The sequence below is a fragment of the Anopheles stephensi genome, chromosome 3 (assembly GCF_013141755.1).
Source record: "Anopheles stephensi strain Indian chromosome 3, UCI_ANSTEP_V1.0, whole genome shotgun sequence".
NCBI classification, from domain to species: domain Eukaryota; kingdom Metazoa; phylum Arthropoda; class Insecta; order Diptera; family Culicidae; genus Anopheles; species Anopheles stephensi.
In genome coordinates, this window is record NC_050203.1 from 29,267,272 (window position 1) to 29,280,115 (window position 12,844).

The 12,844-nt window shown below is 40.9% G+C and overlaps 1 protein-coding gene across 3 annotated transcripts; it reads right to left on the minus strand.

The window, feature by feature from the left end:
• Nucleotides 1–1,421: 1,421 nt before the first annotated feature.
• On the minus strand, nucleotides 1,422–10,545 carry LOC118509368. Of its 3 annotated transcripts, none has more exons than XM_036049894.1 (3): nucleotides 9,928–10,545; nucleotides 2,131–2,508; nucleotides 1,422–2,046 (listed from the first exon to the last, which is right to left on the minus strand). In XM_036049894.1, exons 1-3 carry the CDS (start codon nucleotides 10,052–10,054, stop codon nucleotides 1,883–1,885), a joined length of 669 nt encoding a protein of 222 aa, XP_035905787.1. In that variant the 5' UTR covers nucleotides 10,055–10,545; the 3' UTR covers nucleotides 1,422–1,882. The 3 variants fall into 3 exon arrangements, with proteins under 3 accessions (XP_035905787.1, XP_035905786.1, XP_035905785.1); XM_036049893.1 differs by having other exon boundaries at nucleotides 2,104–2,508; XM_036049892.1 differs by having other exon boundaries at nucleotides 1,422–2,508.
• Between the last annotated feature and the right edge of the window lie 2,299 nt (nucleotides 10,546–12,844).

Below are 12,844 nucleotides of genomic sequence, written 5' to 3' on the forward strand. Positions count from 1 at the left end.
GTCCGTATTGGTGAAATAGCGTTTACAATGTGATATAAAACAATATTACAAGTAAATTATTTATTTATTTAGATTTTTTTTACAGAAAGCGATTGTTAGATTCTAGATAATGAACTGCTATCTAATCGTCTTACTATTATCGTATGAATGAATTTAAAATTGAACTCAGCTCAGATGATTTACTTAGTCATTTGTCTTTATACATTTTTCCGATCTGTAAGGTCTTTATTTATTCACAAATCTTCTTAATTGATCATATATAATGTGCAAATCAACCTTTCATATGCAAAACACACCTTTAGCGTTAGATGTTTGTGACGTAAATTTCTTTTTATAGTTTTGAGTAGTTTTGTAGTTATAAAAGAGGTGAATACTTTTCTTCTATGGACAAATTTATCAGAGCGACCATCACCCAATCGTCTTGCTATTGTTGTATTTTTTAATTTGATTTCATCCTTTTTATACAAACATTAGTCTTTGTACACTTGTCACTATTCAAAAAGGCATATTTTTTATTCATAAAGTAAAGTCTGGCCTTATTGCCAATCGAAGGGACTTATGATAGGTACACTTAAATAAACAAAAAAGTAGTTGTTGCCTGTAGTAGGTGAATGTTGCTTAATTTATCACTTTATGTACAAACCAACCTCTCAAACGCAGAATGATCGTTAACTGTCATGATTTTTGTTAATTAACTGGTTTTCATGTACAAAGAAGAAACAGAGGACAGGACTTATTCCCTTTATCGACACATTATTAAGAGCGACCCGCATATTGTGGTCCTTAATGAATTGTTTCATCACAGACGGTTGTAAGCTCAGTTGGGATTGAGATCGTAAGTGGATTTTTACTTATTAATATAAGGAATAGGAGGGCAAAGAAAATTAAATAGGAATAATATACTGAAAATATATGGGGAGAGCCACCGGACCGAGGCAAAAACGGCGCCGGTCTTTTTACACGACACACGTACACGACAGTACTCGACAGTACTGGGGTTCAAATCCCATTCAGACCTCCATCTTCTCATAAATACGCAGGGCTAACTAATTTGCTGGGGGTAAAATGAAGTCATAGAAAGCCAGAAATGGCAGACCGAGATCCTCAGAGGTTGTAGGGCTGTAGGTACAAAGTAAAATTACCGGTTTGTTGTCGAGTTTCTCAGCTATCTTTGGCAGAGCAGATTTTTATGTTATCTGCTAAGATTGTAGTACACCTATATTATTCGAGTACATTGTAACTATGAAAAAAACTTTTAAATTGCTAGAACATGTACAACATATGCAGGATAATACTAGCGCACATTTTTTTTACAAATTTATTAAGATCTTATGTTACCTCGAGCTCGATCGTCATCGTTACCCACTGCAATTGTACACGCACTCACTCCCGAAAACACAAAGAGGCTTCATTTAGTTCTATAATATAATGGTACATTTATTTTCAAACATTTCTTTTTACAATTACTTACACCGAGAAAACAACAAAAACGTTATTTACAATAAATGTCAGTTGAAATGGTTTTGTGTGAAGATGGGGTTTGAGCGGAGAATGGCTATTGTAAAAAGGTAAAGTTACAATAATTATACACCGACAATGGATGGATGAAAAAAGGTTTTTTTTTCGAGATACATCGTCGTGTGTACATCTAACTGAAATTACAAACTTCGCAAAAACGGTTCCAATTATTCTCCTTCAAATGTACATAAAGTTTAATAAGTTTCTCCTTGAAATGGATGTATTGTGGAAAAGATTGTGATGGGTGGAGGTACAAATTTAGACCCAGAAAGTGGTGTTTCATGATGTATGGGTGTGAGGGAGATAAGGATAAATAGGTGACTCTGTGGTGGTGGTGGTGTTTTTGTGTGTGGCACTACCGTACTCACACGTCCGCAGCTTTATCGGCCGTCGCTGGCATCGGGTCCATCGGCATCGCATCGTCCTTGGTGGCGGCGGGCACAGACAGTGTGTTGAGCGTTGCCTTCGGGGAGTCGGGCGCGTTCGTTCCATCGTCCGTCCCGGCCAGTATCCGTTCGATCTCGGGCTCTGGTGAAGTAGTTTTCAAACTGTCAATCGAATGGTTCGGAGACTTCGGTGCATTACCTTCCAGGTTAAGGATCTCGATCGTACCGTCCTCGGACGAGGTGATGCGCGTTGTCATCTCGTGATGAGCTATCCCGGTTTCGGCATCCCGCATCAGGTCCTCCGTTTCCTTCATCAGATCGTCCGCCATCCGGTCGGTATCGTCGCCAAAGCTTTGCGCCTTCGTCAGCAGGTCATTCTTCATGTTTTCCATCGCTTCCGTCTCCTCGACACTGTTCTGCTTCGAACCCTTCAGCCGGATGATCTGATAGTCGGGATTGTCGGTGTCGTCGCCGTGCCCGTTCGCTGTCGGCTGTGGGTCGTCCTCGTTGACGTGATCGGACTTGTCCGTCTTTTTGCCGCCCAGCACGTTCTCGATTTCGTGCGTAACGTTTTGGACCGCTTCCTTCATGTGTTCACCGACGTCTGAAAAAAAGGGGAGGTAGAAGTAGATACACTGGTTAAAGAGGAACATGTCTTAAAGAGTTCATTGAAGCAGTTGTTTTGATTGAAAAGCAGAAAATTAAATTCCAATTCAATCGTAGAGCACTTAGACTGCACCGAACGGCGCACAACCACAAATGGCAACGCAGAACCCGGATGCCATAAATAAGTAACCTGTCCTGGTTACGCTCGTCATCCCGCCAGCAGGGCGAACAAAGCGCAACACATGCTGAAGTGAAAAGGATATGCATAAATCCTATGCCGGTTTTTTACCCCATTTTCCCTACAGCGAACGCATGCGAAAGACCCTTCGTTGCAGCTATAGAAAGGAAAATCAAAGAGAGTGTATTGTTACGTAGCTCCTTAGGCCATCGGGTAAGCCTTCAAGTGAGCTTTTCAAAATGGGGACGAAGACGTGTATTACATTAATTAACATTCAAGCAGCTTGAAAAAGAGCGAGCCAGCATTTTTTTTTCGCTAGACGTATAGGTGGCGTTTTTTTAGTTGTCCTGTACTGCACCATTAACTTTGTATGCATTTTTGCCATCCATAGCGAGCGCTCGAGCCGGCCGGCTAGAGGTTTCCTTTTCGGGAAAAAAGGGCATGAAAACACGTTTCACAAAAGCAACCGGTTTCGTAAAAGCCACTAATGCGGCGGTGTATGGTAATGCTTGCAGCGGTGGTAAATGCCGGTGTCTGGTGTTTGGTATCCGGGGTTGGACGATTTGCGGTTGCTTCTGGTATGCGAAACGAAAGCGGTTGTCGTTCGTATTGGCGCTGCTTAGTTTTTAACCGGGTTGGGTTGTATTTTTGAGGAAAAAAGCTTCCTTTAAATCCTTTTTTTCTTTTTAAATTAAAATTATTTTGGTACCAAAAAATATGAAACGTAAATTCACTCGAATGTGGTATGAAAGATTTGCGGATCGAATCTTGGTCTTGGTAGCAATATTTCATTCCAAGTTTAAAATAATATTATAAAAGTAATAACAATTTTCTTTTGCCTAAATTTAATTTGTCTATTTGAAAGGAAGGAAAGCTACATTTTCTACCACTCATGCTAGGCGCATGTTACCCAAGGGGTGAGTTTTTGCTCATTAAAAACGGTGTTGACCTTGGTTGCGTTTCGTTTGGTGCACCGGTTGAATGGGCCCATTTCGTAGAACTCCATTGGAAATAAATGGACGGTAATATTCCACCACGGGCGAAGCAACACTGTCACGTTCTTAACCTCGTTATGGTGCAACTAGTACATTTTTTTTTACTGGGGAGCTAGCAAGTCACGTTCAGATTTTCTATCGGTGTTGAATCATTCAAGTGAATGATGCACAGTAATAAAGCCCGATGAAGACTGCGTGACAGTAATTTTTGGCAAGCATGTTTATATTTTCTTTAAAACATATGCAAAAAGATGAAAAAATATGTAATCTATTTGTTTGATAACTCAACGAATGTAGAAGTAGATGTAGATGAGACAGATGTCAGGGCATTAGTCGATGAGTAAAAGCGCTTTAAACCAAGCTACTTTTATTACCGTAACAATTAAATAAAACACGTTTTTTCACTGCCGTTTGATGGGAAAACACAGGGCAAACTAAAAAACGACTTGATGAATGCTACCCAGACTCAAACTCAAACTTTCCTGTTCCAGGGTACTCACTGGAAGGAAACCAGAACAAAGGCACAAGCCACATTGAGGCTTAATACAAATCGTACTACTGTATAACTCACATTGCATTTTGCAAAACAAAAATTGTTTTCATAGCTAGGAAAAAAAATCATCTACTGTGCTCTTACTACACATCAATTTTATCCATCTCTTTAAGATTTTGTTTTTGTTTTGAATAACTCTTTCGGTGTTTTTCGTATAAAAAAAAACATAAAACTGTTTCGGTTTCGGTGTGTTTCGGGGTCTTCACACGGTAGGGACAGCGATTTAAATCTCAGCTGGACCGTTCTCCCATAGTGAGGACGAACGTTCCAACTATGCGCTAACAAACAAGTCACAGAAAACCTGAAATGGCATGCCAAGGCCTCTCGAGGTTCAAGTGCCAAGAAAGAAGAAGATAGGTATTTCGAAAAAATAATTAAGCTTAGTTTAAAATTGAAAACTGTCCAAATAACGAGGAGAAATTTAAAATATAGAGAAAAGTTTAAATAAATTCCAGGATATTCTGTGATTTAAAGTTGTATAGCATTTGACCATTGGGTTTACTCATTTAAGGTTCATTTAATTCTCAAAAAAAAAAAAATATTGGTAGGATATGGAACGGAAATGACTAACTGAGCTGATATAATGCCTTCCAAAATAGCTCCAAACTAACTATCAAGTTTACCAAATGTGATCATATGCTCACAACCTTATTAATCTTAAAGGCGCAATTCACTCTCAGTCTTGCTTTTGAGTAGGCCTAATTTTTGTTAGCCTCTCTATGATTAAATTTCAACAGTTAAAATACAGTACGTATTGCTTAGTAAAACATAACTCTGATGTTTGTACAGCAACACGGTCGGCTAATTGGTTAAACATTTGAACATTGTTTCGGTGTGATACTGTCACACCTTATTTGTCATCGCACCCAGCTGCTGTCAAACCTTGATCATTAAAATTGAAACCATGTCGTCAAACTGAGGCTTACAAGTGTTGGACCACTTTTTGGGCAGAGCTATTGAAGAGTATTGAACTACCTTGACCTGTGACCAGGATATTCATCGATATCGCGTTGGAAAGGTCATCGACAGCGAGAGCGTAAGGTGCGTAACAACCTAAAACATGCATAAGGAAAGCACGTGTCTGAGGTGTACTATTGGGCGTGCGGTTAGGTAATTGTATTTTTTGTTGTTGTTGTTGATGGAAAATACCCATCAAAATCGAAATGAGAGAAGAAGGAATAGATAGAGCCAATTGGGAATCATAGGAAGCAAACCATCGGCAAGCGTCTGCTGTTTGTCGGATCGATCAATACCTATTAATGGCTTTTCATAGTGACGCGTGTCGCGGGAAAAGGGTGGCCATCACTTTTGAATGGATGAAACTCGTCTCGTCACCCCCTTCCTTAGGCATCAGCTGCAGTTTGCTCCACAAAGAAAGTGCTTTTGAGCTTTCTCTCTTCATCCCAAACCCCACAATCTATTCATAATTGGGAACCCCAGAACTTGTTGAGGGGCTGAGAAAGATTTTCTTGGCGGAAATTTTATTATCTTTTCCTTTCTGCGTCGATCATCAGCAGCAAGGTGTTGAAAGTAACGTCTTGCATATTTCAAACACTTAACCAACGTCGGCAAGGGCACAAAAAATTCAATTACCGTCATCCTTCGTGGCTGGTGGGTCCAAACCCGTGCGATAATTCCATTATGTGTTGGTTTATCTATATTTTTTCTTGTCTCTCTCTCTGAACACTTTATCCTTTTCCTTATAAGCTGGCTGGATGGGATTGCGGTTCACTTGTTGTTGCGTATTACAGTTCAGGCTCATCGTTTATTTATTGTACTTGAGGTAAGGGTAAAATTAAGTGTAAAAGGGTGAGTTTTCAGGGACAACATGGAGTGTGAAATGGAGAAAATGATAGAAAAATGAAGTGAATGGATCGAGAATTATTTAGTACGTGTCATCACTTCGGGACTTTTACTTTTCCTGGTGATAGTAATACACAAAGAATAAAAGTAAAGGAGCAAAAAGCCTAAAAGAGAGGTGTAATGCTCAAGAAAATAATTTTACATTTCTCTATTTATTATTCAGTAATGTCCAATTCAGTAACATTTGGTTGAAGTCGCACCAAAAACTTTGACGAGACGATCCTGCCCTTGAACTTTGAGCGAAGTTGCTTGAACTGGGCAGTTAGACCACAATACATAAAAATGCATTTAGAGTAGCAGGTGGAAAACAAAAAATATAAAAACACACACACAAAAAGCGTACAATTTACGCGCCCTCAGACTGGACTGGTGGACGACAGATCCATCAAACAGAAAACGAAACGAGCCAACGAAACGAAGCACGTGAAATCGATGCTGTCCTTTCGGCTCGGCTTCGGCATAGGGCAACCGGAAGGAAATTGGTAAACGAACCGCACATGGTCCACGGCCCCCGACAGTGTTGCTACCGGCGAAGCGAAGCACAACAAAAAGGTACATATCGGAAAGAAAAGGACACTAAAAGAGGAAAAACGGGAAAATTTCAAACAATTCAAAGGGAAACAAAAATTCCCAAAACAAAACATCGCAGCCGAAAAAAGGAAACCGAACGGAAACAACAACCAATATTGAAGGAAGGAACCAATATTGAAGGAAGGAACCATTACTACCTGGTGGTTGGATTGAAACCGTTGGTCATTGTTAAAAGGGCCAATGAGTTATTATGTCTCTTGTGTAATGCTGAGTGGATGCTATTTATAAATTTCGTGACACTAGCTCAAGAGCTTTCTGTGATCGTTTCTCACGTCTTCTGAGTTCGATAATCGGTTTCAATGTGCTTCGAGAAATACTTTAAGGGATAAGTCACAAGAATTATAAGGCTCTACTAAGAAAATATTAAACATTAATTTAAACTGGTCAAAGGTAACCTTCTCTAGCCTTAAACTGATAGAATCCATACATCAAAAGTATCTTCCGCTCCTAACCAACACCCACCGTCGAGCTAACTTTAGACCTCCAGCACCTAGCTACTCGTTATCGCGACAGTTGAACTGTTCCGATCGTACCCTTCAAGGTGTAAAAGAACGAGAACCAAAAACCACCCGAAAAATGTACAAAAATCAAACGTGAAACTGTGAAATGTTGTGCTGCCCGAAGTACCCGAAACGATACCGGGTAGCGTGTACAAATCAAGCCATGAATAAAATTAAGATATGCATCAATGCTTAGATTGATGGTTAGCTTACGGCGGTACCGAAAATGGAATGTAAGCATCGTCCGGGCCAGCAACAGAATGATGGTCGGTGAACCGAGAGTCACCTGGCGAGTGAGGAAGGAAGGTAGCCGAAATTGGTGGGGCAGCTTTTGCCCATCGCAACACACGCTAGAAAACGCTTTATGATGGTGGAGTGAAAATTCGTTGATTTGCCAAGATTCGCCTGAGTGGATTTGTGAGCTAACCCACAAAAAGCGTTGACCTTTTGCACTAGGTTTGGGTTCCCGAAAATGTTACCGTGTGCGAAAGGTTATTTTATTAGGAAAACATGCTGGTTGCGTTCATCTGAAACAAAACAAAAAAATCGGTTCCAAAAACAATGCTACCAAACCCACCGGGCTGTCCCAGTGGGCCAATCAACGGCATTCTAATCAATCCATTTAGAAAACGAATTGTGTGTTACACACGGGACGGGACGCACAGCTGGTTTGAAAAATCACTATCGATCGAACGATGGAGACGCCCGGTGTTTGATGATGGGGCTACGTCGATGAAATGGAGACGCCTAGTGTCTGGCAGTGTAATAGAGTTTATTGCCCGTAATGATGCATCCATTTAAGGTAGGGTGGGATGTGAACAGTGGAATAGAATTGGCGATTGCAGCAGGCTCTGGCCAATGTTGTAAAATTGAGTGGCTGAGCTAACAATGGATAGTGTGTGGTAGTGGTAGCGCCATTGCCATATCTATCCATCCTACGGGTTTTGTTGATCAATGGGGCGTGTATAAATAGCCGTGTCAGTCAACACGCTGCCAGAATGTTTGAAAAGTAAAGCGTTACGAACGATGGAGTGGAGTTTACTGCCGGATGGTCTCGAGGACGATATGCTGTTTGAACTGAGCCTACAATACCGGCCAAATCAACCCGATCGACAAACGTTGCTTGAGGCTGTCGTAGAATACAGTACATATGTAGTAGACTAGCAGCAAAAACTTAATTTTGTATATTGATGCGCTTCGATTGAAACTTGCTAACGTTTTTGTCCCAATCATTTTGCCTAAAATATATTTCTTCATTCGCATTGTGTTAAAAAAATGATTTGTTATTTATGCAGTCGTTTAAATTCCTTAAAATATTTGAAGTTTTGTTAAAAACTCTATTATATCATAAGTTTTAAGATTTAAGTGAGAGTGAAGTGTATATAAGACTGGTATTACAAACCCGACCAGTATTATTTCATCAATACAAATAGCTTCTCTCTTCATTTCTTGGCCTAACGACCTCTTATAGTTCATGCCTGCTGTCTTACTAGACTTAATGATACAAAGTAGTTGGATAGCCGGTCCTCACTACGGGAGAACGGTCCAGATAGGACATATAGCTTAAAGATTGTATTAGTTTATATGATGAAAAAATATTTGAATTCAGACAAGGTAGAGTGATAGAAGAACATTGGATATTACAACCCATGGAAGCACACAACAAGAACACGCTCCAAAAACTGACAGAATTTCACTGACAAACCTCCTTAAGATACAGGCCCTTGCGAACAGCATAACTACGATTCTAATAATCATTATCTAATAGTTTAAAAATCAACGCCTCATCCAAACTCGCCCGGGAAAATGTGCCCAATCACAGTTAGGAAAAGTAAATGTTTCTAATGTGCCAATACTTTATTAGTAATTTAGTTATAAGCTGTCTGAATAATGGACACTGAGACAAATTTTCGCTGATATGATTCGTGCAGGAAACCAACACTAAAGGATCAGTTTCAAATTCTGATCAAACCGTTTTTCCAAACACTGATCAGTAATCCAGTTACCAGCAATGAAATTCAAGGAAGTCAAAAATGAACCTTATAATTATTTCGAATGGTTAAAGCGACGAAATGGCGACTAAAAGTCCTATAGTTCACATAATGTTTGAGGCTATGTCTGATAAATTTTGATAAATTTTGGAATCATTTGGTTAATTTTTATTTGCACTAGAATAAAGATTCAGTTGGCTTAGTATAATAAAATAAATTACAAATATCTTCTTATTTTTTGGTAAGCATTGTAAATAACACAATCGCTTTTTAGACTTAGTTATAATATTTAGAAAAATCATAAATCTTATACATTTAAATGAAACCTCATACTGAAACAGGTTAACAAATTAATGTTGTAAATTAATTGAACTAAAATCAGACCTTGTCTTCGGAACAAGTGGTCTAAGTTGCCAGTCTCTATATTACCATGAGCAATTCTTGTAGTTTACTTATGGAAAGCCCACGAAGCTGGATTCCACAAGTGGACCAAAGCAAAATCACTCAGATCAACAAGGACAAGAATTAAACCTTGACTCCAAAATGCCATCAGTTTGCCCTTTAAAACAAATGTTTATTTAGCATTATCGTTTTCTGAAGCATTCTCTGTCAAACAAAGCAAACATGAAACAATTTGCTCGTTCAAAACTTAAACCCCCTTTTTGCAGCATCCAAAAAGGGCATCGCCACCAGGGCCGCACTATTCACACTTTGGATTGGGTGCAGTAATGACTTCGCTTGCTTACCATTGATTGCCGCTTCGCCGGCATGAAGCACATCGTTGGCGGTTTTGGTGGCCGCTTCTTTCGCCGTCTCGATGACACCGCCGGGACCACCGCCGTTGATTAACGGGGAACTGCTTGCACAACCCATCGTCTATGGTTCACCTTAAGATCGCGTAGCGGACTCAGATCCCGTTTATCCCTTCACCCGGTAAAGTAAACACTCACTCACACACACAAACACTGTATCACCGCTCGGAATATGGGACGATAGGGTGCACTGATAAATTGCACTGCACTTTAGCCCCGGCGAAACTTTTGCTCCTTTTAACAAACTCCTTCCGAAACGGACACAGCGGCTAACGAAGGCGCTTGCGAGCCCGTTGACTGAACTAATTGTCTTCAATTACTGGGTCGGTCGGTTGCCACAGCCCGGCCGGATGTTTTGCCACGATGCACCGGTAGATTGATTTTCTCTCCAGAAAGTGAAGTTTGCATCCGAGTTTATGTCGGTGGGTTTATGGTTCAAGTAGAAATGATTTCAATTTCTCGTTCGGTGAAAAGTTTTCGGCGCGAAGACTCGAATGGTCTAATTGATACCACTGCACGATGGCCACTAAAAGCCAGACAAACCACTAAGAAACTGTTCGCGAACGAGGGTTCGCTTGGCTTTTTCGGGCGAACGGTTCAGTAGGTTATGGGTCGCGCGGGACTATACGATTTCTTCACGAGTTCTGGTACCAACGCGAACACTAGAACCGAAATCTGTCTGAACAGCTTGGGAGGATGGAGATGCACGTGGCGGAAAAGTTTTGCAGGCTTTCCCGTTGGTTCTGTGGAAGACAGACGAGAAAATTCGGAATCAATTCGGGGTCAAAGTGAGTAAAGGGAGACTATGGGCACTGGCAGGGAAAGCGAAACAATCGTTAATGTACCCTCGGTGCAGTTCCCAAAAGTGGCGATAAAGTTTGTAAGGAGTTTCGGTGATTGATCGGAATTGAATGTTAAGTTAAGGTTGGCGGTTCTTCGATCTCACCATTAATTGGCGTAAATGCATAACTGAGAACCTTTTTTGGGTGTATGTTCAAGTTGAGTGTTAGAATCGATAGAAGAGGTATTATCGTAAATGGGATTGATTTTCTGTTTAAAAGATGTTCATTTTGGTTTTAATAGCAAAAAAGCTCCGAATATTAGAACAAAGTTCTCCATATAGCCTACGGTGGTTTACGGCTTTAAAGTGTACTACTTTAGCCACCCTTAATTACTTTCGATCGTCAAAATGATGAAAAGCTTCACAATAGAGTTTTGTCATTCATTCCAACTACACTCTCCTAATAGTGAACCAGCCTCATACACACAATTTTGTCGCAGACTGTTTCAATTAAACATGAAGTTATAAATAATGCACCGCACTTTTAATGCCAAACCACATATTGCCTCCGTTCCGAATGGACGCGAATTAAATCACAACCTTCCGCCCAATAAATTAGCCCAACCCACCGAACCTAACCACCGAGGCCAGCGAGACCACCTCCAGAAGCTAAATGATCGTTCATTGTTTCAACACCGCACTGTTGTTGTTCTGGAGCTGCTGCTGGCTCTCACTATCTTTACGGATTTCGTAGTTTAGATACATTAATGGTAAATGCTAGGTGATGGTGAAATGTAATAGTTGCTTCCTCCACACAATTGCAGTGAGTGCTGTATAATTTTGGGACAATAAAAAGCCGTTCATATTCCCATTCAGCCTCAAAACAGTAATCACTGGCGTGCCCCGTTTCCCAACTCTCCGGCAAATGCAAATGAAAACTTTGGACCCTTTGTGATTTAGGTCAAACAGAAACACACACACAGTATTGGTGACCCAAAAAAAAAGGGATGTAAAGTACACCAGCAGCGCTGCTAAACCGGCACACATTTTACACAAAGCGAAAACTCGCGTCGCGTACGAAAATTGTTTCTCAAACCCTCACTCAACCTCCCCATCCCCTCCCCAATACCCAGGGGGAGTTAGAAGTTTGAGGGTTGTTTGGGGTATGTATGTAACCCAGATTTGAGCCCCTTTTCAATTACCTTTTTTCGTTTGACTTTCGATTCGACTATGGAAAACTTTTCAATTAACGTAATCAGTTTACCAGAAGTCACTGTTTGTCACTGTTGTAATCGCTTTGTCTACACCGTTTTTCGTCCGTTTGTAATTGATTGTTTCACTTCAGCTGATTCTTTTAAACACTTTACTAAAATGAATTCACTTCTTACACCTTTTAAGCACCCATCAAGCTCAAGTTGTCGGAGGTCTTTGTACTCTCGGCTCAGACCGTCCCGTCTGACGGTCACAACAAAACTGACCAAAGTCCAGACCGAGGTCCTGTCCAAAGGCGTACCACTTAAAAAATGTTCCCCCCTCGGTGTGGAGGTGCCCAAGAATGGTACCCAAGAATGGTTTGCGTGTTCGATTTAGTTTCCAGTTCCATTGCCCCTTCCAAGGGTTGTTTCCTACTGGGGAGAAAAAAACTATTTTTCCAAGACCGCTTCCAGACCGCCGCAAACCTAGCCTGTGTCTGTGGGAATTGGAGTACAAACGCGCTGGTCATCATGGTGTAACTGTGTTTGTAGCAATCCATGTGTTGGTGTAAGAAGGGTCCTCCTGTGTGTCCGCTATCCTGTTGCAAATGGAAATGGTCTATTTTAAGCCTCAAACGTTGGGGTCTCAACACGTTTGGTTAGGTCTGGGCGTCTGGGTGAAACCCGTTTGTGGCGTGTGTAGCGTTGTATGGGTTACGTTGTTTCGGTGGTAGATGTGCGGCTTATCCTGTAGCAGGCTGGTGTTACAAGCCAATCATGTAATTATAACGTACCGTGTTTCCGTGTTTCCCCTGTTTCACCATTGCCTTTCGCGCCGTGTGTGGGTCCCAGAATTTTTACTTAACCCTTTGGGTGC